The sequence below is a fragment of the Petaurus breviceps genome, unplaced genomic scaffold, assembly GCF_028583685.1.
Source record: "Petaurus breviceps papuanus isolate PSGF00001 unplaced genomic scaffold, PetGlider_PUasm1.0 37, whole genome shotgun sequence".
In the NCBI taxonomy this organism is placed as follows: domain Eukaryota; kingdom Metazoa; phylum Chordata; class Mammalia; order Diprotodontia; family Petauridae; genus Petaurus; species Petaurus breviceps.
This window is the reverse complement of record NW_027186296.1, coordinates 73274277-73302092: the sequence shown is the minus strand read 5'-3', so window position 1 is coordinate 73302092 and position 27816 is coordinate 73274277. Positions and strand designations below refer to the sequence as shown.

General features: G+C 37.0%; 1 protein-coding gene across 7 annotated transcripts in view; it reads left to right on the top strand.

Moving 5' to 3' along the window:
• The window catches only part of SH3GL3 (SH3 domain containing GRB2 like 3, endophilin A3), a 138243-nt gene that overhangs the window by 97372 nt on the left and 13055 nt on the right, over positions 1 to 27816 (top strand). For 4 of the 7 annotated variants that reach the window (XM_069098702.1, XM_069098703.1, XM_069098704.1 and 1 more), the window contains 4 exons: positions 3573 to 3645; positions 9562 to 9705; positions 19119 to 19252; positions 21424 to 21582. In XM_069098702.1, coding sequence (XP_068954803.1) covers positions 3573 to 3645; positions 9562 to 9705; positions 19119 to 19252; positions 21424 to 21582 — 510 coding nt within the window. The remainder of the gene's footprint in view (positions 1 to 3572; positions 3646 to 9561; positions 9706 to 19118; positions 19253 to 21423; positions 21583 to 27816) is intronic. The other 3 variants (XM_069098706.1, XM_069098705.1, XM_069098707.1) reach the window with 1 other exon arrangement.

Here is a 27816-nt window from a genome sequence, read left to right as displayed (position 1 = left end):
ATGCATAGCACTCTAGCTTGTACATTCAACCCTAAGGGCTCCCCACTCACTGACCAGTGCCCACCTGCTTTATAGGGCAACAGACAAAGAAGGCATATTGCTAACGGTGGCCTCGCAAGTTTTTATTATCTCACCGTTTTATCTCATTGTCCAGTTACAGTGGATATTTACAATTTAAGCACAAATGTTTATATTATTTGTCATTATATAATTTTGCACAAGTGTGGTGGAGATGTTTACAAATCATGAGTCTGGGAAATAAAGATTGTTATGGCCATGGATCTTAGGAAACTGAACTCTAAGAAAGAATAACAAAAATTCATGTTACACACTAAAATCCACCTTATTTACGACAATACAATAGGGTCCTGCCCCCAGAAGCAGCAAAAAAGTCTCCTGTAATCTCCTCTGACCTGTTGTCTGACATCCCCTGCCCCCCAGTTACTGTCTGAGGGTTGAGAGCTGCTGCAGTCCTCTAACGCGCTGCCACTAAGGCAGGCTGCTGGCTTGCCAGGGCATGACCTGCACTGCGCTGTGCTCCAGGCCTGACTACCACACTGCTAAGAAAGACCTTTCCTACCAACCTTCTAAGTTGTCTTGGGCAAGAACTTTGTTGCACCCCGACCTTTCCTTGGTTCTGCCATGCTGCAGTTTGATTTGAGGCATTATTTTAAAGATATTTAGAGGGGAGGGGCGGCCAGGTAGCACAGCAAGTAAGAGCACCGGCTCCAGTGTTGAGAAGACCTGGAGATCGAATCCCGGGCTCAGACACTTAGCACCCACCCAGAAACACCTGGCCGTGTAACCTTGAGCAAGTTACTTAACCCCAATTGCTTAGGAGTGGCCAGGTGGCTCAGCAAGTAAGAGCACTGGCTCCAGTGTCAGGATGACCTGGATCAAATCCGGGCTCGGACACTCAGCACCACACCCAGAAATAACTGGCCGTGTAACCTTGAGCAAGTTACTTAACCCCGATTGCTTAAAAATACAAAAAAAAAAAAAGATATTTAGAGGGGAATTTGAGAAGCTCAGGTGAGTCCCTCTTTACTCTGCTATTTTATCCCAGTATTCCCCTCCCCCAATTTATTTAGTACTTCCTGTTTTTAAACAAATTGTTCTCTTGTTCTGTATTTTATTCCATCCTCTATACAACACTGTGAATGAATGAGTGAATTGAAGAAGAGTAATTTAGTAAGCATTTGCTATGTGCCAGACACTGTGCTTGTTCTAAGCACCAGGAACACAAAGACAAGAAAACAAGATAGTACTCTGCATTTTAAAGGAAGAAAACAACACATACAGGAGCCATAAAAGATTGGGGGTCAGCTGGAAGAGACAGGGCATCAGCCTGGTTTGGAAGTGATTTGGAGGCCTGGTTCTAGACAAAATAAAGTCAAAGAAGGTCACGTGTTTTTAGTCAGTCCCATTTTATGGATGAGGAAATTTTGGCTCAGAGAAGTTCAGAATAACTTGTCTAGTGTCATTCTGTTAGACAGTGGTAGAGATGATTTTTATGACCTGTGTCCTGTTTCTCTCAGCCTCGTGCTCTTTTCATTTAGTCTTGCTGCTGACTGCTAGAAAACTTTCTTGAGTTTTTAACTCATTTATTTATATTTATATGAAAATTGGTCTTTTGTACCTGAAGTGAATTGAATTATAATAAAATCATATCCCTCAAATACCTACAATTTAGGATTTTTTTAATGGCAGGAATACATGGAGATTTTCCTTATTTCATATTGCATAGTCATGTTTACTAGCATTGTTAGAATTTGCATACTTTTATTCGTAAAGGGGTTTTTCCCTGTTTTAATTTGAAACACTTGGCTGACCCAGATGATTAATTCAAATTAGTGACCCTGCTGGATATTTGTAAGTCCAGCTTTTTGGCACTTCTTAATTTATACCACGTAGTATAAGGCTGTTCCTAATTGTTAATCAGCAAGCATTTAAGTGCCTACTCTGTGCCAATCCCTATGTTAGGCTCCTGACCCAGATACACATGTTAAGTAGTTCTTGCTGTCTAGGAGATTACCTTCTACAAAAGAACCTCCCTGGGCCACTTGAGGCAAAATTTAGGCATGTTATATGAACATAATCAATAAGCATTTATTAGTTATTTACTATATTTCATGTACTATAGTTAGTGCTGTAGATATAAAAACAAGTGAGAAATTCTTTCCCCCAAGTAGTTTATACTTTATTAGGGGACAAAATAACAAAGATAAAAACTTGTATATGTATTTTGTGTCTAGGTATACACATACTAAAATATATACAATTTTAGCTTTTGTGGGAAGAGGACAAGCAGTTAGAAAAGTCAGGAAAAGCTTTGTTTTAGAAGTGACATCTGAACTGAATACTGAGGGGATCTAGAGATATTCTAAAAGGTAGTGGTAAGGAGGAAGAGCATTTCAGTGTTGGGAGATGAATTGTGTGCAAAAGCTCATAAATAAGAGATTTCGAAATAGGAGATTTTAGGAGATGTTATTTATGAGATAGAGCAACAAGGTTAGTTTGATTGGCCCACACTGCATGTAATGTATAATATTAACAGCATATGAGAGAGGGAGAGAGGGAAAGAGGGAGAGGGAGAGAGAAAGAGAGAGAGAGAGAGAGAGAGAGAGAGAGAGAGAGAGAGAGAGAGATTAACTAGATAAATAGGATATTTATTTAGAGCTTTTAGAGGAAGAGAATGATGTGGTCAGACACATGCTTTAGAAATACTGCTTTGGAGAATGGATTAGAGAGGAGAGGGAGATGTGAGGCAGGGCAACTTGTTTTCTGCTACCTACATTCAATTAAATTTACATACGCAACAGGAAATACTTTGGCCGAAAATTCTCAGTGCTACGTGAGGTTAGAGAAAGCCTACTCAGGAATGCCAGCATTAAAGAAAGATTAGAGGTTTTACCTGGTAATTTGTGCCCTTTGATAATTTTTTTTTTTCTGGCCTCAACCTAGATTAACTCAGCTCTTATTACTACTCCATCCTGAATAATGAAATATGGTGCTGCCATCATGTGGGTCATTATAAATACCTTCTTATAGGTGTGAAGGACCAAGTTCAATTAGCAAGTGAATGGTAACAGTGTTTTGTTTTTTGTTCTTGCCTTTGTAATCCTGTCTCTAGTGTGATGCCATAGTCATAGTAAATTTGTGGTTTGATGGCTGAATAACTAATGAATGAGAGAATGAAAACTCTAGTCCCTAACCTGCTGAGCTATACTGTACTACACTTGGGAATCCCTAAAGGTTAGGCACACAGCTATCAGGCTTGGTTTTAAGTTAGGCACCCATGTTTCTGAGAAACAAGGGCTTTGTTCTGTAAAGATTCTAAAAAAAAAAAGTCAATTAGCGTTCATTTTAATTTAAAACCTATCCAGACATACTGGAAGACTGCAAATGATAAAATATTGGCACTTCCCAATCACAGGAAAAATCTTTGTTTAAATTAAAACATCATGCCGTTTCTATTAGTGTTTCATCATTGAACATTGCTTTTCAAGTTTGATGTTATATGAATTGTTTTGATTTTATGTCATTTACATCTTGTAAAATTTCTCTTTCAGAAAACAGAAGTAACCAATAAAGCAATTATAGATCTTCTTACAAAATGCACCGAGTATCTTCAGCCAAATCCAGGTAAAGTTAGGAAATATCTTGACATGTAACATTTCATCTAACATCAAAGAATGTTATAGACTTTTTTTTTAATCAGTACATCATGAGTGCATTACAGATTGAGAGCTGGAAAGCACTTTAGAGGTCACCTAGTTCATTCTTATCATTTTATGGATTAAGAGACTGAAGTCTTGCCTAAGGTCAAACAGGTAGCTAATGGGAGGGTCAGGGTTTGAACCTAGGTCTTTGAACTCTATACTGAGTGCTCTTTGCAATGTACTTATTGTATGGCCTTTCTTTGCTGAGGTTTCCTAAGCATGGCATTTTGTGTTCCAAGTATTTGATAAAAAGTTTAGAAAATGAACTCTCTTCATGCAGAGTAATTTCAGAGAATGTTAGTCAGATGAGAAACTTGGCAGATGCCAAGGTAAATTTTGCATCCTCATTTCAATAGAAATTCTTTGACTTCTCTGCCAAATAGAGTGTTATAGCACAATGAAGTAAAGGTGTTTTTATTGAAAGATTTTAAAGAGAGGATAAAAGCTCTTTATTCTGTCTTGTTTCTTGTCTATGAGCTGCATTTGCTGAAGTCCTGTGCCAAAGGTGGGAGTCTGAAGTGATAAAGACTCACGTGGCAAGAGGTTTATATCCATGATTGAGGCTTTAAGGAATTGCTACTTGGCAAGACAAATAACTAATTTTATTTAGAATATTCCAAAGTAAGAGTAAACCAATTGAATAAAGGTCTGAGGATATTTTCTTGCCTTAAATGAACTCCTTTACTTAAGTTCATGAGTTAGTAATATAATATAGTGATATGATCTTCCTATGTTTGTTTGTTTTATCATTTTTCAAATGCTTTATTAACTTCTGATTTACATCATTCATTTCTGCCAGATTTTGAGTTACAAATTTTTTCCCCATCTTTCCCCTACCCACCGACACCAAAATAGCTGTCCCACAGGACATCCCCTCCTCCAATCTGCTCTCTGCCATATTCTCTCCAATACCCCTTTCGACTTTTCCAATAGGGTATGGTGGATCTCCATGCCCAAGTGCCTGTATATCTTATTTCCCAATTACATGCAAAATAGTATTAATAATAGTATATATATTTAAACATTTGATTTTAAAACCTTGAATTCCAGATTGATTCCCATCCTCCCTTGTCACCCACCCTTACTGGGAAGATAAGCAGTTCAGTATAGGTTGTACATGTGTAGCTAATGCAAAACAATAACATAGTAGATATATTGTAAAAGACTGACTATATTTCCCTCCCTCCTATCCCACCTCCCACTTGTTCTTTTCTCTACTTTGATCCCGTCCCTTTTCAAAAGTGGGTGCTTGCAACTTCCCTCCCCCCCAGCCTGCCCTCCCTTCCATCATTCCCCCTGTCATCCCCCTCCCCCCATTTTCCTGCAGGGTGAGACACCCCACTTAGTGTGCATTTCATTCCCTCCCCAAGCCAAATTCAATGAGAAAAACGTTGACCCATTCCCCCTTGCCCTCCTAGTCTTCTCCTCCATTGTAACCATTTTCCCTTGCCTCTTCTATATGAGATAGTTTACTCCATTCTGTCTCTCCCCATCTCCTCTCAGGATATTCCTCTATCACCTCTTAATTTAACCTTTTAAGTATCATCCCTTCTATTAAATTGGTCCTGTGCCTTCTATCTATGTATACCTGTAAACATATATACACACATTCACATTTGTATTCATATGCCCATATGCCCTCATATATATATGTATATTATATATATATGTATATATATATATATTCCCTTCAACTATTTTCATACTGAGAAAAGTTTCATCAGTTACAAATATTGTTTTTCCATGTAGGAATATTAATAGTTCAACTTTGATAAGTTCTTTATTATTTCTTTTCCCTGTTTACCTTCTCATGCTTCTCTTGCTTCTTGTATCTGAATGTCAGATTTTCTATTCAACTCTGTTTTTTTTCATCAAGAATGCTTGCAAGTCCTCTATTCCACTGAATGACCATATTTTCCCCTGAAACATGATAGTCAGTTTTGCTGGGTAGGTGATTCTTGGTTTTAATCCCAGCTTCTTTGACCTCCGGAATATCATATTCCAAGCCCTTCCATCCTTCAGTGTAGAAGCTGCCAGATCCTGTGTTATCCTGATTGCGTTTCCACAATATTCAAATTGTTTCTTCCTGGCTGCTTGTAATATTCTTTCCTTAATCTGGGAATTCCGGAACCTGGTTATAATATTCCTAGGAGTTTTCTTTTGGGGATCTTTTTCAGGAGGTGATTGGTGGATTCTTTCAACCTCTATTTTACCCTCTGGTTCTAAAACATCAGGGCAGTTTTCTTTGAGAACTTCCTGGAGGATGATTTCTAGGTTCTTACTTTGATCATGGCTTTCAGGTAGTCCAATAATTTTTAAATTCTCTCTCCTGGATCTGTTTTCCAGGTCAGTGGTTTTTCCCATGAGATATTTCACATTGCCTTCTGTTCTTTCATTTGTTTGGGTCTGTTTAACAGCATCTTGATTTCTCATAAAGTCATTAGCTTCCATTTGCTCCAATCTAATTCTGAAGCAATGATTCTCCTCATTGAGCTTTTGAGATTCTTTTTCCATCTGGCAAATTTGGCTTTTTACAGCATTCTTCTCCTGATCGCCTTTTTGAGCCTCTTTTGTCAATTAAGTTAGTCTGTTTTTTAAGGTGTTATTTTCCTCAGTCAGGCTGTTGACTCTCATTTCGTAATTTTCTTGTATCATTCTCATTTCTCTTCCCAATTTTTCCTCCACTTCTCTTATCTGCTTCTTAAGGTCCTCTATGGCCTGTAACCAGCTCATATTTTCCTTTGAAGCTTTTGGTGCAGGGTTCTGACTTCACTGTCTTCTTCCTGTTCCCTGCTTTGCTCCTTTTTGTCCCCCAAATAGGATTCTAATGTTGGAATCTTCTGTCTGCTTTGTTTCCTTTGCCTGATCATGTCGCCCCTACTGAGGGCAAGAGACACTTGGCCCCTGGGCTTTTTGCCACAGCAGGACTCTGCCACCAGACAAGGAAGCTTTCATCCCAAACGCTGGGGTTTTCTCAGCTGCCGGAGGTATTAGATGGGTGCCCTCTTTGAGGCCTCCACATGCTCTGGCAAGCTGGACACACACCCCAGGACCATCATCCTAGACCGCAATCCAGATCCAAGCAGGTCAGAGCAAGAGTGATTATCCCTCAGACTGGTTGCTTGGTCCCCCCACACTCTGAAGGCCAGGAGCTGAAGCTGCCACATGGCGCTGGCTGGCTGTGCTAGACATCTCAGTGGCTTCTCACCCAGGGGGCAAAAGCCGATACACTCCCACTTACTAGGTCCCAAAGTCCAGACTGCACTGACCTCTGACTTTATCCTTAGCATCTTTGTGTTGACAATTCTGAAAATGGCTACAGCTGCTGCTGATCTGGAATCCCTCTGGCCAGTGGCTGGTCAGACCTTCCCTGGGGCTAAAACCTCTGGCTCATGTGGCGGGGCTTGGAGGTCCTTGGACCTTGGAGGTCCGCCATCTTGACTCTGTCCCCCCCTTCCTATGTTTGTTAAAGCCTTTTTTCTTTGTTTCCTGGCTTTCACCTGTGTTCTGTATAGGTGAGATTTTTTTAGATATAAATCATTTTTGGTCAAGTGAGGTGCCATTAAATAACATCACTTGCAATAAGTTTCTTTTACCAATAATTTGTGTCCTAGGGTTGCTGCTCTGAAGGTTGATATATCCATGTCCTTGTCACCTCTCACCTGGACATCTGCAGCAGTTTCATAGGTTATTTTTCTTTTTTTTCTTTTTTGCCTTTTGGAGGGCAATTGGGGTTAAGTAACTTGCCCAAGGTTACATGGCTAGTTTTTTTGTGTGGGTGTTAAGTGTCTGATCCCGGAACCGAACTCAGGTCCTCCTGACTCTGGGTCTAGCGCTTTACTCACTGTGCCACCTAGCCAACCTGTAGGTTGTTTTTCTACCTATAGTTTATCTCTTTACTAGACTTTGAATAACTTTCCTAACATGTTTTTTTCCTTAAAAACTTCCATCAGGCCTCTGACAGGATAAAAGACAAATTAGAGTTCAGACTTCCAGTCTAGATTTCCAAATTTATCTCTGACTACTTTTATATGTTAAATCCTTTGTTCTAACTGTATTAGTCAGCCCTTAAAACCCCCCACCCCCCACTTCTATGCATTCCATTCTCCATACTTTTACTTACACTGTTCTCCCTTTCTAAAATGTTCTTCTGTATCCTTTTCATGTATTTTAAGCTCCATCCTTTTTTTGTGACTTAGTTATATTCCAGTTTAGTCCATTGAAGCCTTCTTACCATCCCAGCCTACAATGACCTTTTCTTCTGATTTCCTAATTTTAACTACTTATTATTGTATTTTTAATTGTGTATGTATATTGGAAGAGGGGGGAAGAGACACTCTTAAATTTACAAGACTGGTTTCCATTACACACACATTCATACATGTGTCAGCATGTGTACATACACACACACACATACACACACAGTGTTCTAAGCTTGCTACCTTTGCAATCTCCAGCTCCACCTTGGGGTAGAAACTATAACTTCATTGCTAATGCCAGACACCACGGCCACTGTGGATTAGGTGTTCAATAAATATTCTTTGTTTTCATGATGATGACAAATCAGACTAGGACTTATGCAGGGCCTTGAGCTCCAGTATCTTGCCTCTGACACCTGAAAAAAGACCAAAAGCACAATGTTTTGATATCAGTCAGCACAAAGGTTCTAGGAAGTTGCAAAGCTTACCCAAGTCTTAAAATCTATGACAGGACATACTGTTGTATAGTCACTTCTTGTTTTTGGTTTTGATCCCTTACTTTTTCTTTTTTTAAAAAATTATTTTTTCCAATTACATGTAAAAATAACTTCTGACAGTTTATTAAAAATTATATTCCAAATTTTCTCCCTCCCTCTCTCCCTTCCCCATCTCTGTGAAGGCAAGAAATTTGACATATACTATATATATTTCAACATGGTCACTTTCCTTTTTTGTTTTTTTTTTGCATTAAAACATTTTCTCAGCTGTATTCTCCTACGTTCACTAGGAACAAAAGAACATTGCTTTATTTTTCTACTTTAGTGTTCAGGTCCACAGAGGTATGAGGTAAAAGGAGAGAAAGGTGAAAGGATAACTATGTCTGCTGCTTGGATGTGGTGTGTAATGGAACATTATTCACTTTCAAGTGATTTTGCAATTTTAGTTTAAAATTTTTTCTTTAAAAGGAAATTATATGGGGGTGGCTAGGTGATAAAATGAATAGAGCACCAGCCCTGGAGTCAGGAGTACCTGAGTTCAAATTTGACCTCAGACACTTAACACAAGCTAGCTGTGTGACCTTGGGCAAGTCACTTAACCCCAATTGCCCTCTCCCCCCTCCAAAAAAAAAAAAAAGGAAATTATATGCTGGTGGGTACTTAGTGAAATCATGTGGTATTACTGAGTTAAATTTATCTAATTTTAATGTCAGCAGGAAAAAACCCTTTCTGTCCATGGGACTTAGCTGCTAGCTTTGATTGTTACATAGCATTAGCACTACATTTTCAAGATTTTTTTGTTTTGTTTTGTTTTAGAGGATGGGAGTTAGGAGGGGATATATATTGAAGCTTACCAGTTGTTACTAGTTTGAGCCTTCAATATGTTTGGTGTTCTTTATAAAGCTATTTTCTGCCCTTTTATAAACATACTTGCTTAACCTTTAGCTTAGTCAAAAATCCAAAATTATATAGCTTGAATTGATAGAAATACCTTCATTTAGGTGAGCTTTTGCCCATTTTTTCATCTGTTGATGTACCCAAGTCATAAAGTTGCCTTCCAGTGTGACACTGTAACTGTATTTGCTTTTGTCATGCATTCTGCCTTTGTAACTTTAAAGAATTACAAATGACCATATTTTTAAGCATACAGAATGAAGCTAGGAATGCAGAATACTATGTCCAAGATCACAGGGCAGTTGGGAACTTCAGGATACCCACAGCCTGAAGGGTTATTAGGAGACTCTATGCTGCGATATGGGACAGAGCTTGGAGAAGACTCTATGTTTGGTGAGTGTATGCCAGGTACCTTTCAATATCTAAGTTTATTTTATCTTGAAAAAGATAGTATTATATTGCTCTTAAGTTAATGCACACAAATTTGAAAGACTGAAGAGTTGCAAAATAGATTTGGAAAGCACATCAACATAATGTCTTTAGAGTTTATAAGGGATGCAGGTAAGGAGTCATACTTTGTGATTCACAATTTGTATTTGTTGATTTCTAATGATATTTCCACATTTTTTAACATGCTAGCAAAACTAATGGTACAAAACAAGGTTGGCAAAATTTCCCACCATGGTCTGGGACAGCATGGTTCATACCGATTTTTCAACCTTGTGGTTTCCCAAGCAGAGTGTATAGACCCCATGGTGTATATACAAGATATGTCATAGGAATATGTGAAGTCAGTATTAGAAATTCTGTTTTTTTTTAATGTTGAAAAAAAATTAAAGTTCATTAACATTGAATATGTGAATTGACACTGGTGCCCTTGCTTAATCTCCCTTTGTCTGATGGTCATGTGACTTATTAACCCTCTTTTCCCTCTCAGTGGCTTTGAAAACTGGGAGGAGAAATGTAATGCCTGGGAAATCCTTGGTAGTTCACAGAGGGAGTTGAACGTGTTTAGATGGGGCTCATTTGGGCTATAAGTAGTAAGCTTTTTATACTGATTAAATTCCATATTCACTTTGTTCAAATGGTTCAATTAATTTCATAAACCTGGCCTGGCTGCTTCTTGGGGTTAAGTAACTTGTTCAAGGTTACATGGCCAGTTATTTCTGGGTGTGGTGCTAAGTATTTGAGCCCAGATTCAGTCCCCAGGTCATCCCAACAATGGGGCCGGAGCTCTTACTCACTGAGCCACCTGGCCGTGCCTAAGCAATTGGGGTTAAGTAACTTGCTCAAGGTTACATGGCCAGGTGTTTCTGGGTGGGTGCTAAGTGTCTGAGCCCAGATTTGATCCCCAGGTCATCCAGACACTGGGGCCCATGCTCTTACTTGCTGCACTACCTGGCCACCCCCTGGCTGCTTCTTAAGCAGTATTGTTTGTATCCATCTCTGCCTGCCTCAGGGGTTGAAGAAAGAGGTTGGATCTAGAGTAGTGGTTTCCTGGTCTGATCTAGAGGGGATTGACTCCACATATATTTCACTCTGGCTTGATGTTGTTTGGTCCACTAAGCCCTCTGACTAGAAAGCATACGCACAAAGTTGATTTGTAGTTGCAAGATTCTAAGGAGTTGTTTCTGATTCGAGGGTAGAAGGAAGGGCTTGTGAAGTTTCTGGATATATAAACTACATTGTGAAAACCACGACTTCCTTGGGTATGTACTGTCTTGATCACTCAGCACTCTCTTCCTCCCTTCGCCCACTCTGCCCAGGCTTCAATTCAGCACATTTTTTATTATGTGTCAGGTACCTTAGCTTCAAAGACAAAAGCAAAGCAATTCCCTGGACTTTACTTGGGGAAGAGGACAAAGATCCATTTTAGCTAAAAATGACTGTAAAAGACTAAAGGATTGAAGAACTTCTCAGCATTAGCTAGGGCAGCGTGTTTTGTGCTAACTCATAAACTGGTGGTCTCCAGGACACTAAAGGGCATGAGATATGAGCCATGTGGGTGTGGGAATAAAATAGAATTTCTATTTCGGATTAGTTTTTAACATTAAAGAAGAAACTAAGATGTGCTAGCATTGAATATATAGATTGATTCTCTTCGTGCCTTCACTTAATTTCCGTTATATTTGCGATCATGTGTCCCTCCCCCGTTATTTCTGGATATATGAACACAGGCAAACCCTGTGCATAGTAAAGAAGGGGATATAAAGAGATAGATAGATGCTTCAGTTTTACTTTCTAATTTTGTGGGTGGAGAGGTTAGAGATGGAGTATTAACACCAGGGGAAATCTAGAAAAGCTTCTTATAGGAAAGTGGTACTTTAAAGGATTAAGTTACTTTTTTTTTTAATTTAGGGGGTATGATATGGAGAATAAAAACAATGGTTTTCTCCCTACCAACCACTATATTACCTTTAAAAATAAGTCTTTAGTAGGAAACTATAATCTGTAAATCCTTCCCATTTCAGCTATGACAGCCATTAAAACTTTGAACCAGAATCTGTAATTGCTATATCACATTATTACATATATTCATTTTATGAAATTATTATCTTTTTTAGTGTGAAAAATTTTGATGCTGTTAATAAGTAAAATTGAAATTATTTTTTAAATTTCATTTTCATCTAAAAATTTTAGTTTTTCATTTTTGTTTCAAATGTATAACATATTGGTAATTAGGACATATATATGATTTAAAATTAATTTATGTGTTTTGAGTATATTTCCTCAAAAAATATTTTGCTGATATAACTGTGTATGATTAAGAAAATTTGGGGGAGCACTGCCCTGCAGCTTGTGAGTACTAAAATCCTAATAAAATCAATTGTGTTTGAAGCATAGGAAAGAAGCATCATCATGTTCAAGAGGGGGAACACTAGAGGAATATAAGCTACTCCCTATTTCCATTTTTGTGCTCCTCTCTCACTGAGTGGACATAAATCATGAGATAGAAGAGGTTATCTTGCTTCCATTAGGGAGAGAGAGATTTCAGAAAGTTCATAGGATTTAGAACTAGAAGAATCTTAAAAACCAGTCAATCAATAAGAACCACTTAGTGTATGTCAAACACTTAGCTAAACACTAGGACACAAAGAAAGGTAAAAGACAGTCTGTGTTCTCAAGGCGCTTACAGTCTAACGCAGGTGACAACGTACAGACAACTGCATTAGACTAGCTATGCACAGAATAGATTGGAGCCAATCACCAGAGGGATGGCACTGAGGAAGAATGGGAAAGGCTTCTTGCAGAAGGTGAGATTATAGCCATCTCATTCAACATCGTCATTTGGTAGAACTAGAATATGATACTCAGAGATTAACTGACTCGTTTAATGTCCCACACCAGAAAGTAACTGTTGGAACCATTATTCAAACTCATGTCCTCTGACTCTACACCCTCTTCTTTCTGTAACACCATACTGCCTCTTTAAGAGAAGGAAATTTAGCCTCCCAGTAAAAAGTATGGTTGTGGGTTGGTTATAATGGAAGAATAGGCAAGTTTTAGTTTTAAGTATAAGAGTTTTTAGTTTTAAGTATAAGAGATCTCCACTTATGGTCAGGACCTCATTTAATGGGGGGAACACAGGCAGAAAAGCAGCCCTGTTTGCATTCAACTGTAGAGAGGGAAGGGCACCAAGAAAAGAAAACTAAGGGAAGAAAAGAGGAGTCATTTACCTGATTGAGATAGGAACCTTCATACAGTGAAGAAGAAGCCAGGTCAAAACTGGTGGCGAAGAAGAATGGAAGAATGAAGCTTTTATACTTTCAGGAAGGGTATCGACATGCCAATTTGCAAATTAATCTAGTTTTAGGTGGAGCGGGCCTTAGGGACTTGGGAGTCATATAAGAAGTGGGCTCGCTTTCCAGTTAGTTGAGGAAAACCTAATTTCAAGAACCAGCACTTGATGTCCAATGAACAATTTCCATTTTGACTCCTTCAGGGCAAACCCAGGAAGAAGGAGAATTGGTCCCTAGAGGGAGAGAGAGCACAAGTTTGCTCAGAAACATCAGCTGCACAGAAGCTGAGATTGTAAGTTTAAATATAGATGTCTGGATGAACTTCAGACAACATGCAGTCTGTTTCAAGATGCTTAGTGCATTTTAACCTTTCAAAACTTTCTGCATATTAAAAGCACCTGTTTGACCTTTGTGTTTTGTAAATGTGCCTGTTGCCCTATTTCATTCATAGTCATTTTTGGATATATTATCCCTCTATCCCTACAACATCACCACCAAATATGAGGCTCTCCTTGTAACAGCATAGTCAAATAAATATGTGATCTCACCAATATGGGAATCCCCTCCACAGATGAAAATCACAGGCTTGCAGTTGCCTGTCCTGTGCAACTCTTGTTCATGTTCTTCTGAAAATCCACCACACTGGCCAGTGTGCTGGAGTCCTCCCTCCCCTCTTCCGGACATCACAAAGGCATAGGTGGAGCACTCTCGCTATCCATTCTTTCATCCTTTGTTCTTGCTGTGTGAACAGCTCATCTTCTCTTTGTGTCATGTAATTCTTTGATGACATTCTTTACTTTTTTTCCAGAGTTCCTTGGTGGTTAAATGCTATAGCCTGCTGATACCTACCACATAACTCTCAGTAATTTTTCTGTGTGATAACTATCATAAGTTGGGTTTTTTTTTTCAGTGATCTAGATCTTGAAATCACAGGGCAACACTGGTAAAACATTAGTATTGGAAAGAAGGGCCTTTGCTTTCATGGAAAGCTTGGTGTTAAAGAGCTTTCCAATTTCTCAAAAGCAATTGAGCCTATTGCCCTCCTTCCTTTTGATATGGAATCATCTATAGTTTTTGGCCCAGATATGCATAGCATTCAGTATGATCTATTGAGTATATATCCAAATTCATTTTGAGATCTGGGCAGTAGGCAGTTTTTTTTAAATTAAATTTTACTTTTTCAAGTCAAATAGCACTTTTTTCTCTCACCAACCTTTTCTTCCTCCTACTGAAACAAAAAGGAAAAACATAGCTTTTGTAACAAATAAGCATTATCAAGCAAAACAAATTCCCAAGTTGGCCATGTTCAAAAATGTATGTTTTATTCTACGTGATAGTCTATTATCTCTCTGTCAGGACGTGGTAGCTACCTTCTTCAGTCTGATGGAATTATAACCAATCATTGCATTGCTTAGAATTCTTAAGTCTTTCAGAATTGTTTTCACATTGTGGATGATACAGTATAATTTTTTTCCCTGGTTCTTCTCATTTTATTCTGTATCTGTCCGTTTAAGTGTTCCCAGGTTTTTCTGAAACTGTTTCTTTTTTCATTTCTTACAGCATATCATCATTTCATTGCATTCTTAAAACATAATTTGTTAAACCTTTTCTAAATTGATGGACACTCCCTTAGCTGCTATAAATATTTTTGTATATATAGGACCTTTCCTTCTTTCTTTGATCCTGTTAGAGCATGGGTTTAATAGTATTGTTGGGTCAAAGGATATGCACGTATCAGTAACTTTGAGGGCATAGTTACAAACTACTTTCCATAATGGTTATACTTTTTACAGTACCACCAATAGTGTATCAACGTGTCTGTTTTTCTGTAGTCCCTGTAACATTTGTAATTTTTCTTTCTTCCAACTTTGCACTTGACTGTGAATTGTAAGCTTATAACTTGCTTCAATTTGCATTTATCTAATTTTTAGTTATCTAGAACATTGTTTTTCATATGACTATGGATACCCTAGATTTTTTCATTTGAGGATTATCTTCATGTTCTTTGACCATTTATCAATTGGGGAGAATGGCTCTTATTCGTATAAATTTGAATTTACAAGATAATTTTATCAGAGAAACTTATTGTAGAAACTTACTTATCCATGCCCCAACCCATTACCTCCCAGTTTATCTGTTTCCTTTCTAATCTTGGTTGCATTGCATTTATTTATACAAAAATTCTTTATTTATCCATTTGGAGCTTATCTTGGTGTATATGGTCTGAGATTTTTGGTTTAGATTTTATTTTTGTCAGATTACTTTGCAATTCTATCATTGCTTCCTTCCCAACCCCCTCCCCCCTTTTCCAATAATGAATCCTTACCCCATTAACCTGGAGTCTTTAGTTTTGTTGAACATTTGGCTAATTTTTTAACCAGTACAGATTGTTTTGATGATGACTGCTTTGTAGTAGAGCTTATGATCTGATACTGATAGACTTTTTCTTTCCACTTTCCCTTCAGCCTTTGAGATTCTTGACCTTTTGTTCCTCCAGAAGACTTTTGTTATTATTATTATTATTATTTTACTTCTGTAATGTTATCCTTTGTTGGTATGACATCGAATTAGTTAATTAATATTTAGGTAAGACTGTTTAATACTTTAAAGATTGTTTTGTAATTGTATTCATAGTTTATTTTGTATATTTTGGTAGGTAAACTCTCTGGTAATTTTATATACTTTATAGTTATGTTAAATGGAATTTCTCTATTTCTTCCTTCTGGGTGTGGTGTGTGTGTGTGTGTGTGTGTGTGTGTGTGTGTGTGTGTATCTGTCTTGTCTGTCTGTGTCTGTGTGTAATTTGCAGAAATACTATGATTAGCGTGTGTTTAATTTCCATTTTGTAACTGCCAAAGTTATGAACTATTTCAATTAATTATTATATTGCCTTGGTTTTTCTAAGTACACTATCATGTCATCTGCAAAAAGTGATAGTAGGGGCAATTAAGTAGTGTAATGGATAGAGCACCGGCTCTAGAATCAGGAGGACCCGTTTTCAAATTTGCCCTCAGACACTTGACACTTATTAGCAGTGCCACTGGACAAGTCACATAACCCCTATTTCCTTGCAAGAAAAAAAAAATGACAGTTGTTTCTTCTTTGTCTATTCATATTCCCTTCTTGTTTTTCTTGTCTTAGTCTTATAACCTAACATTTCTAGCATCATATCAAATACTATTGGTGATAGCAGTAGGCATTTTTCATCCATTTGGTCTTTTCTGAATGGATGGACAATGCTCCAGTCTCCTTTGAGTGATTATAGATCTCTTCCAGGAGACTTTGCAGTCAGTATCTTGGTGCTTGATGCAACCACCACTACAGGAGGAAATAGAAGAACTTACTATCCTCAGCTTGGACTCTGTTGATCCATTAGAGGCAGATATCTTTGGCATATGGCATATGGCAACTAGGTAGCACAGGGGATAGAATGCTGGGCTTGAAGTCAGCAATGCCCAAGTTTGAATTCTGCCTCAGATACTTAATAGCTTTGTCACCGAGGGCAAGTCACTTACCCTCTCTAAGGTGCAGTTTGCTTACCTGGAAAATGGGGATAATAATACCACCTCTTTATCGTCCTGTGAGAATTAGTGAGATGACATATATAAAGTCCTCAAACCTAAATGCAGGCTATATTTTGCATCTTCCGATGTTTATTATCTGAGGGTCACTGGGCAGGGTTATTGCTGTATTTTCCAAGGAATCTTGACTGATTTTAATGCATGGATGGGAGATACCTTGCTATAAAAGTCTATAAAGTGGCATTTTGCTCTACCAAATCAAATTCATTTTCATAATCAGCAAATATTCAATCCAATAAGCATTTAATAAGAACCTACTATATGCCAGGCTCTCTCTCTTATATTCCCTATATCTTTTTATTAACTGTGAGATGATAAGAATCTGGTCCTCTTTTGATTGCTTAGAAAAATCTGCTTATTCTCTCCTCTTGCTTTTGTTAAGAATGCCTTCAATTCATGTATATATGTCTCTCTTCAAGATTTTGTATGGATTAGAGAGGAGGCATTTAAACATGGCACTTTTGGATGTTTTCTTCATTAATGGTTTTTGGGAAGGAGGATGTTAAAAAGGTCCAATATTATTTTCCATCCTGTCAGTATCTTCCTGTCCTTCACATAGTTTATAAATTGGTCCCCAAATGTTTTCCCAATTGTATTGTCTTCAGTATAGATCTCCACTCTTTTTACTTGTTTTAGTCTGATTTCTTTACCCATCTTTTTATTTTGTTTTATTTATATTTAATTTTGTTTTATTTTGTTATTCTGTCTCTTTACAGCACATCAAATTGAGATCTATTAGGGTCCATGTATGGTGGTTCCACTGTTCTAAATGTATTAAATGGTCTGTTGTAATGTTTTCTTTATTTTTTTAACCAAATCTTTTTCATTTTTCTTTCTGTTGTCCCATGCCCTCCCTTCCCTCTGCCTTATCCCCCTCCTCCCCTTCTCATTGTCATCCTTAAATACCTTTAGAGTGGCTTTACTTGATTAATATCTTGGCACAAAACAAAGAGAAGCACTGAAGGATAAAATCAATTTAAAGAAAGTTCAACAAGATTTCTTGGATATCAAATTTTTATTTGAGTTATTTGAGAATAAGGATTTCCCTCCTATTTACATTTTCCTTTATACTTTCTGCACCAGTTTTGTTCGTGTACTTTAGTCTTTTGCAGTTTAAATTTGTGTATTTTATTTTTATATTCTCTATCCTTTGTTTGACTTAATTTGTGGCTAGGGGCGGCTAGGTGGTGCAGTGAATAGAGCACTGACCCTGGAGTCAGGAGGACCTGAGTTCAAATCCAACCTCAGATACTTAATACTTACTAGCCATGTGACCTGGGGCAAGTCACTTAACCCCAATTGCCCCTCCAAAAAAAAAAGAATTTGCTCCCAGATATAGTCATGAAAGGCACCTTCTTCCTTTCTCCTCTTAATTTTTTTTTAACATTTAGTTTGTATGTCTCCCTGGGATTTAGGCAGTGTGCTGGTGAGAGCCAGTTTTCCGCCAAACTTTTCTAGTGTTCTGTTCATTCTTGTTGAACAGGAAGACCTTTATCTACTAATGTGTCCTTAGTTTTGTCAAACATGGGACAACAGAGGTCAGTTGTTTTGGCTTCTTACTCATCTAGTCTGTTCCATCAATTTACTTTTTTGTTTTTTGACCAGTGCCAAGTAGTTTTGGTGATTAGGGCTTTCTTATATAGTTTGAAATATTGAAAGTATCATGACCCCTTTGTTATTACTTTTCTTTCATTATTTCCTTTAGGATTCTACACCTTTTATTCTTCCAAATGATTAAAAAAATTCGTCGAATTCTATTAAATGATTCTTGGTAATGTTTCATAGTATTAGAACCTACAATTTAGATCATGCTGTCGTTTTTGTTGGTATGGCCCAATGCTAAACTACAAACATCTCTTATTTAAATTTTTCTTTATTTCTATATTTTTTTGTTTTTGTTTATAATTACTGATATAATTCCTAATTGTGTCTTCATGTATTGTTTCAGATATTTGTTGCATTTTGTAGTTATTTTTGAATGGAAATTCTAGCATTTGTTCTTGGCTTTTGTTGTTGCTAAATAGGAATGCTGATGATTTTGTAGATTTATTTAGTCTACTTTTTATTGAATTGTAGAGTTATTGAGTTTTCTTAGTAAGTCATCTGTCAAAAAGGAATAATATTATCTTCACAATTTCAATGTTTATTAAGCTGCCTATTTTTAAAGAGTTAATTTAGGAAACTAAAACAAAATGAATAAGTACCAGTATAATGTCATAAATAAAATGAGTACTTAAATCTGAAGTTGCCCTGCTACAGCATTTCATATATTCTGTGAAGATTTAGAAAATATTAAGCAAAATATAACAACAAATAAGAATCTTTTTTATTTGGGGCTGTAAAGCCCAAAATTTAAGAGTGAGCAGTATCCATGCCACGCAGTCAGCCTGAAACTCTTTTTAAAGGACAAATGAAACAGGCCATTCTTCTCGGCAACCCAGAGAACATTCATTGCTGAACTGACCCTTTCTCTTCTTTTCTCTAGGACAAGCATTGTTGGATATTGGTGAATCGATGAAGTTGATGGCTGAAGTGAAAGACTCTCTTGATATCAATGTGAAACAAAACTTTATTGATCCACTACAGTTATTACAAGAGAAAGATCTAAAAGAGATTGGGGTGAGTACCTGGGCAGGAAATATGAATTTATTTTAAAATGATGCTTTTATTTAAAGTCACTAACCTTTATTCAGTAGGAAATTGGTTAAAATATCATCCTCTCAGGTACCTAGTGGCAATTCAGTGAAATTGAACTGTTTTGGGAGGAAGGTAAACTTGAAAAAAAAATTTTTTTTAATTTCTTTGTAGGGGTAGATTTAAGATCTAACAAAGAGGGACGGCTAGGTGGCGCAGTGAGTAAAGCACCAGCCCCGGAGTCAGGAGGACCTGAGTTCGGTTCCAGCCTCAGACGCTTAACACCCACACAAAAAAACTAGCCGTGTAACCTTGGGCAAGTTACTTAACCCCAATTGCCCTCCAAAAGGCAAAAAAAAAAGAAAGATATAACAAAGAAAAACCCCAGATCCTAGTCTTAGTGCCCTACTTGGGGCCCATTTACTATGTTTAATATTAACCTTGTTGAACTTTCCTTATCTTTATATAGTGTTGGTCACTTTTGAAGTGTTATTTCTCATTTGTTGTTTGTGTAGCATAGGATTAGAAATGTATTAGAAGGAAATAGGTGTCATTGCTTTTAACTCTTTAGATTTAGTTGTTTAAACAATTCAAAATTCACCTCATGACTTTTCTAGCACACATTTCTCTTTATTCTTTTCATAAGAAGAGTATTACATTGCAAAATAGCTAAACAATATATACAATATTTAGCATGCTTTGCTAAAATAGAGGTAACATATCTATAGAATTTTCCTGATCTGTTACTCTCATAAACTTGTTAAATAAAGTAAGTGAAGTAAAATTTTTCTCCTTGGCAGAGAAAATGGAATCAAAATCAGAATTAAACAGTTCTGTCTTTTTACTCTCCTCTGGTATAATAGTTCTTTTCATTTTGAGGAGTTTTTACATCCCTTTTCCTTCAATTATAGCTTTAAATAATTCCTATTTGGGATTTTTTTTGTAACATATCCTGTAGTGGTTTGCCATTTATTTCTCCAGTTCATTTTACAGCTGAGGAGACTGAAGCAAACAGGGTTAAGTGACTTGCCCAGGGTCACACATCTAGTATGTGTTTGAGGTCAGATTTGAAATCAGGCAGATGAGCCACCTAACTGCTTAGACTTTAGGAATCATCTAATCCAACCTCATTTTGTAGATGAGGAAACTGGGTCCAAAAAGCTAGGCAATTTAATTTTTGATACAAAACTAGCCTTGGTCTCTTGCCTTTATTATTGTGATTATGACTTACACTCTCATGTCATTTCAACTTGATAAGAATTGGACAAATACATTCCTAAGTTTCATTTCAAATCAGTTGAACAAATGTTTAAGTGCCTGCTATTTCCAAATCACTGTGCCAGTCACAAGTGGTACCTGGACAAAAACAAGTCTGTTCATGCACTTAAAAGCTCTTGCATTTTAATGGAGGATACAACATACACAGATCAGTAAGTACAAGATAATTTAAGGAGAGAGAAATGATTAAAAACCTGAAGAAGTTGCATCAAGGAGACCTTCATGCAGGAGGTGATATTCGGAGTCTTGAAGGGAGACAAAGATGGAAAAAGCTGAAAATGATGAAGAAGCACATTCCAGTGGGGAAGACTAATAATCTAGATTTCTCAGATGTACTGGAAAGAGCCTTAAATTTGGAGTCAGAGGACCTGGGCACGAATTCTAGCTGGTGGGACCTTGGGAAAGTCACTCAATTTCTTTGAGACTCAGTTTCTTCATCTATAAACAGGGAGGGTTGGATTAGATGACTTTGAGACACTTTCTGTGTCTAACTCTAATCCTGCTTAATGATTGACCCAGTATAATATTTAACAAAAATGTTTCAGTTTTTAATTTACTATGTTTATTTGGTTAGTAATTATCTAGACTAAAGTTTCTGCATATCAGCAAAGCTGGAAAGAAATGAGAAACCCTCAAAATAGGATCTCTGGACAAGATGTTCCCAGATACCCCACTTTTGTTGGATGCCAAAAGGATCTAGCTACTCATAACTTACACATACCTATTCAATTATTCCATAGGCATCATTGTCCCCTTTCTGTGTTTTTCTGTGCTAGGCATTGAGAGGGATCGATCATGTGGTTTACACTTGGGAAAAATAATTACCATTTTCACAGAATTGTAAAAGCAGCCTTACAATTCTCTAATTTTTCTCTCAGTATCACTTGAAAAAGCTGGAAGGCCGTCGTTTGGACTATGATTATAAAAAGAGACGACTTGCTAGGATACCAGGTGAAGAATTACAAAAAGCAGTAAACAAATTTGAAGAGTCAAAGGAGTTGGCTAGAAAAGACATGCTTAATTTGTTAGAAAATGATGTAAGTATGACATTTCAACTATTTAAAAAAAGGGACTCTTAAACCAATAGAATTTTAATTAAAAGATTTATAATTTTAGAGATATGTTCTCAGTGTCAGGGAGAGAAAGGAACTTTAATGTCCTCATGAACACAAAGCATATAGTACATGGTGGTGGTTTGGAATTGTTTCTCTACTACGGTCAATTCTTGTGACTTGAGAAATTCAAGAAATCAGTATCTTCAGAAGCCCTTGCTTAGAAGCAAGACTGTATTAAATATTTATTCTAGGTCATTTGTAGGAGGTGAGAGCCAGGTTATTGAAAATCACAGCTTATTCATTTTTCATTCTTTTGTCTCTGGTTATTTATGGATAAAAGAAATTAAAATAAGCTCTAAGGGTGACTTAAAAGGGAAAAGAAGTTACTGAAAGTACATGTGCTGCTTGAGAGAATGGAGAGTTCCACAGTGTTTGCACTGGTGTAGACAAGAGCATCAGGCTGCCTCCTTGGTCTACCCATGGCCACCCGGAGTCATTGTATTGCCCTTTCAACTAGTCATAGAAGTTGAAGGTCCAAGGTGTTGTACCAGTTCTCCAAAACAGAATTTAGCATCTTTGGTTCCAGTACTGTGTGTGCAGTTTTCCTTTAGATTTGTGGAGCAAGTGATTTTTTTTCCCTTTAGGATATATAGGAATGCCATTTTTCGACATCATCACTGTAGCATCAGAAATGGAGCATTCAAACAAAAATTATTTATTTTATTAAATCAAGCCAACAAGCATTTATTAAATTCCTACTCTGTTAGACATGGTGCTAAGTGCTGGGGTTTTGTAGAATGGCTTTGCCTACTGTTTGGACTACTGTCAAATCAGGAATCTTATAATGGGTAAGCCAAGTTCACATAAATCCATCAAGTGCCAGAAAGGAGAGCAGCCCCTTTATCTTTCCCTTTGTTTACTTATTTTTTCCTCTAAGGGACAAAAAGACAGTTTCTTCCCCATCTCCTTGTTTGTCAGGGTTTCATTTTTTGTTTTTGGTAACAATGGTAATAGCTAATATCACTATGGTACATTAAGGTTTTACAGAATACTTTTCCATATTCTGTGTGAAATGTAGTGCAAATATGCTATTCTCATTTTATAGATGAAGAAACAGGCAAGTACCTTGCCCAAGTCACATACTAAATGTTAGATGCAGATAGCATGGTATAGTAGACATAGTCCTGGATTTAGGAAGACCTGAGTTCAAATCCTAACAACCACTTACTAAGTCTTTGACCTGGGCAAGTCATAAACTTTCTGTGCTTCACTTTACTCATCTGTAAAATGGTGGAATTAGACATAATGGTCTCTAAGGGCCCTTTGGGGAGCTAAGGTCTAAATCTATGCTCCTATGTTTTCAAGTCCAGCAGTCTTTTTAGTCTACTATATCACCTGTCCTAGAGGAAAAAGTAACTTGTGTCGGGTTGGACCTGGCATGCACAATATTTCATTTTTGTTGTTCAGTTGTGCCTGAATCTTCATCACCCCATTTGGGGTTTTCTTGGCAAAGATATTGGAATGATTTGCCATTGCCTTCTCCAGCTTATTTTACAAATGAGGAAACTTAGGCAAACAGGTTTTAAGTGACTTTCCCATGGTCACACAAGTAGTAAACATCTGAGGCTGAATTTGAATTCAGGTCTTCCTAACTACGTGCCTGGCACTGTGCCACCTAGCTGTCTGGGAAATGTTTCATATCACAGAATTATTTGCTAAGGTTATTAATTTGGGAAGACACATTGCTTTACAAATGCTGCCATCTTGCTTGTGTGTGGGCAGGCCCATTTAAACAAAACAGTTTATGAATTATCTTCTTCAGAGAACATCATTAGTGGGTTTTTGCAAAGGCCTACATTTAAGATACACATTGTTGTTTACTATTAAATTTGGCTTGGCAATTAGCCCAGCCTGTAGAATTTTTTCCATTATCAGTAAAAAGCCAGAAGTGGTTATTAACGAATTTAGTGATTCATTTGCAGTTTTTCCAAAATGAAGTACGTTAGCTGTCTGAGACTGGGAGATTTCCTTTCCCTGTTGTGGAATTGTAGTTCTTCAGCTTGCTTTCTGGTTAAACCCTCCTTGAATACTTATAAAGCAGCCTTAATTTCGCCTTTTTGACTTCTAATAGAGAATGGGTGATAGGTTATCAATTGCCAGTACTTAGGTTAGGTAATCTAGGTTTTCCCTCATTTAATTTTTTACTTACTTTCATTTTAATGTAATCTAGGGACTTTGGCACTCTCACACCTACTAATGTTGATTCTCTTAGTAGGCTTTATCCATACACTTCATTAGAACTCATAGAAATTGGATCTCTCTCCATCTTTGCTTTGGTTTCTTTGAAAAGAGAAAAACCAAAACAAACAGAATAATCACTAAATGGTCAAATAATGGTAGGTCTAGAACTAGAACCCAGGGCTCCTGATCCAGTATTGCTTCTCCTAAACCACCCAGTTCATCCATTATAAGGAGAAAGGTGAGTTCTTAATAAAGGTCAGGGATATATGAACCTTTTCTCCCTTTCTTCCTTTCTCGATACCAGTGTATTCTAAATAGAGAGCTTTCTAAGCAAGCTTTTCTTCTTATTAGAAGACCAGATTGGGGACATGATCTCCAGGCTTCCCCATTCCCATGGGGGCTCTTACCTCATCCTACTCTCCTTTGTTTTCTTTGGCCCCATTTTCCATTTCTTCCACTGTCTGTTTTAGAAAACCTTGGACAGGGGAAGTCTTGGAGGAAAACCTTTATTGGGTTATGGATGGTGTTTGATTGGGGGATATAGGGCATTGCCTTTTTGTCAGTTTGTTTTGTCCCTTTTAACTCCTCAAAATATGAACTGGTCCTTTTCAGTTGGTGTTGGTAGACCTTATGAAAGATGCCTGTAATCTCTCTATTACCTACACGCATTTCTTCTATGAGATGATACACTCTATACTTTTCAAATCTAATTTATCAGCCAGCAAACACGACTTCATTAAAAACAGAAACCAAAAAAAGGTCCATTCTCAGTACTTACCCTGTAAACACAAATTGTAGGAAGAAAGACATGTTTCTACTATAAGGATTCTAGAACTTTGATTAAAAACAAGTACTGGGGACTTTGGGACACAAAGGGGAGATATTCTGAGACAATGACAGAAGCAGAAAAGGGACATATCAGAGACCTTAGAGGCAACACAATTCTTGAGGCCTGGCTGTTAATGCCATTCAAGATATACTGTTGAGACTGGCTCATCTCCTCAAACCCATGCAAGCCCAGGGTCTTAGTCTTATCACTGAAAAGCATCCTATTGGAGAAAGGCGAGCATTCCCTCATCACATTTATAATTGAGAAGTAGAGACTCTGCAGGGTTTTTAGCAGAAATTTGACTCCACTTCCACAACTACATTTATCCTAGAGGGAGATAGTATTTTTTAGCCTTGTTACTCCATCACATATCTTTCTTCCTGAAAGAATCCAGCCCAAGACCTTCACCAGGAAACTTAGGATCATGACATTGGAAAGAGCCAGAAAAATTGAGGTACAATGAGATCCCATTTTATTGTACAATCTCAAACTACCTAGTGCCTCCAGGCTTCCAAGGAGGACTCTTAGATTTTTTTCTTTCAGTACCTTATACCTTACTTCCAATGCCTGGGTTCTTTCAGTCTTTTGGAAGGAATACTGGACCTGAGTTTTAGTTCCGTTTTTGCCAAGAACTCTTTGTGTAGTCCTCTGGGCAAGTTGCTTCTGTCTCAGTTTCATCATCTGTAAAATGGTCTCTACTTCATAGGGATGCTGTAAAGATCACAGAAAAGAATGGAAGTGCAGCAGCACAAAGTACAAAGTAAATTGGTTTAGAAGGTTGAAATGGATTGATTTCCTTTTCAGAGTAATTTTCTTGAGTCACCTATGGTTTCCACCTGTGAATTTACTGATGTAGGAAACTCTGGTTAGGGATCTCTTTCTGCTGATGCCTATGACCACCTGCTACCTAGAGTCTAATCCAGTGTCATACAGCTAGATGTGTGGAAGGAGGAAGGACCTTAAATGGGTTTTATTCACCTGAAGTTAGTTCTTTATTAACTGTACCATGCTACCTCTTTCACAAGGACAGAATTTTAATTTAATACTTGACTAAAAACTACTATCTGATATCCTATGAGCAGACTCTCGTGTTGTTGGAGATAACTGACAAGTCTTTTTGCATGTTTTTCAGAGAATATAATTTGGCCATTGGCCAACTGATATTTCTCCTTTTCTTAGCAAATGATATTACATTTCAAAATTGATGTTAAATGAATTGTTAATGGATAACAATAATGAAATGGATATTGAAAGAGATTTAATGGCTAGTCATAACATAGATACTGAATTAGAGTTTAGCTAAGATTATAAATGTAGCCTCATTTTAGTTTTTCAATATTTTATATTCTATTTTTTCACTTACATGTAAAAGCAGTTTTTGGCACTAATTTTAAAAAATGTTGAATTCCAAATTCTTGCCCTCCCTTTATCTGCTTCTTTCCTCTCTTGTTGAGAAGTCAAATAACTTGCTATAGATTATACATGTGTAGTCATGCAAAACACATTTTTCCATATTAGTCATGTTGTGAAAGAAAACAGACAAAAGAACCGCCCAGAAAAAATAAAGTTAAAATTAAAAAATTCAGTCAGAATTCAGATGCAATTAGATCTTTCCCTGGAGGTAGATACCATTTTTCATCATAAGTCTTTCAGAATTGTCTTAGATCATTGTATTTCTGAGAATAGTTAAGTCATTCACAGCTGATCTTTGTATAATATTGTTGTTACTGTGTACAAGGTTCTCCTAATTCTGCTCATTTCAGTTGCTCTCGGTTCATGTAAGTCTTCCCAGGTTTTTCTGAGAGCATCCTGCTTGTCATTTCTTATAGCACAGTAGTATTCCATCACAACAACTCGCTCAGCCATTGCCTGTTTGATGGGCATCTCCTCAATTTACAATTTGTTGTCACTACAAAAAAAAGTGGGTATAAATATTTTCGTACATATAGGTCCTTTTTCTTTTTAAAAAAATCTCTTTGGGATACAGACCTAGTATTGCTGGGTCAAAGGGCACAGTTTTATAACCTTTTGGGCCTAGTTCCAAATTCCTCTCTGGAATGGTTGGATCAGTTCTAAATTCTACTGAGTGAATTAGTATCCTAATTTTTCCATATACCCTCCAACATTTGTTATTTTCATTTTCTGTCATATTAGCCAATCTGATAGGTATGAGGTGGTATTTCATAGTTATTTTATTTTGAATTTCTCTAATCAATAATGCTTTAGATCATTTTTTCATGTAACTAGACAGCTTTGATTTCTTCTTCTGAAAACTGCCTGTTCATATGCTTTGACATAAATGTAGTTTTGTGATGATAACAGTAGCCTGTAGAGAACCGTATAGTAAATTTTTCTGTCTGTATCTCAGGACAATGGAGCAAAAACTTCTAAAAACATATTTATGGGAGATGAGTCTGTCTTTTATTATTATCATAACTCAAATATATGAGATTGGCAAAACACAGAGAGGCCCAAGTTCTGAAGATCAAAAAATTCTACAGACTTTGTGGATTGAGAGACCACATTGTGTGTTCTTTTCAAGGTTTCTGTAAACTTGAACCCCGGCTAGTTGGACAATTTTTAGTTGCTTCTATTTTTTCAAAAAAAGTAACTCATTTTTAAAATTTTGCATCTTCTGAATAAGTACTGGCATTCATGGAATACAATTACTGTCTTCCATACATATTTAATCCCCAAACTTAAGAACTATTGGTAATGTTGTTGTAGAGTTAATGATTAATTAATAGTAGAAAGGAGAAGGGAAAATTAAGGTATAGGCAACCAAAGAGAAACTTTTAACAGAAAATGCAAACAGAATGGAGGATTAATCAAGCAAAGAAATACAGGAATGTCAGGACAAAAGTGCTGAGAATGTATAAAAGAATACATACACACATGCATACGTGTGTGTAAATGTACTTTTTAATTTAAAAAAAGCCTAAAGAGAAAAATGAAACAGGACTTAAGACTGTGTAGGGTTCAAAGGTGGAGATTGCTCTCTGATGATAGGAGAAATTATGGTGAATCTTGGAATGTCTGAGCTAGAAGGGGTATCATATCCTACTCCTTCATTTTACAGATGAGGAAACTGAGCCCAGAGAAAATGAACTGCTTTTTTCCACAGTCACACTGCTAATAAGTAGCAG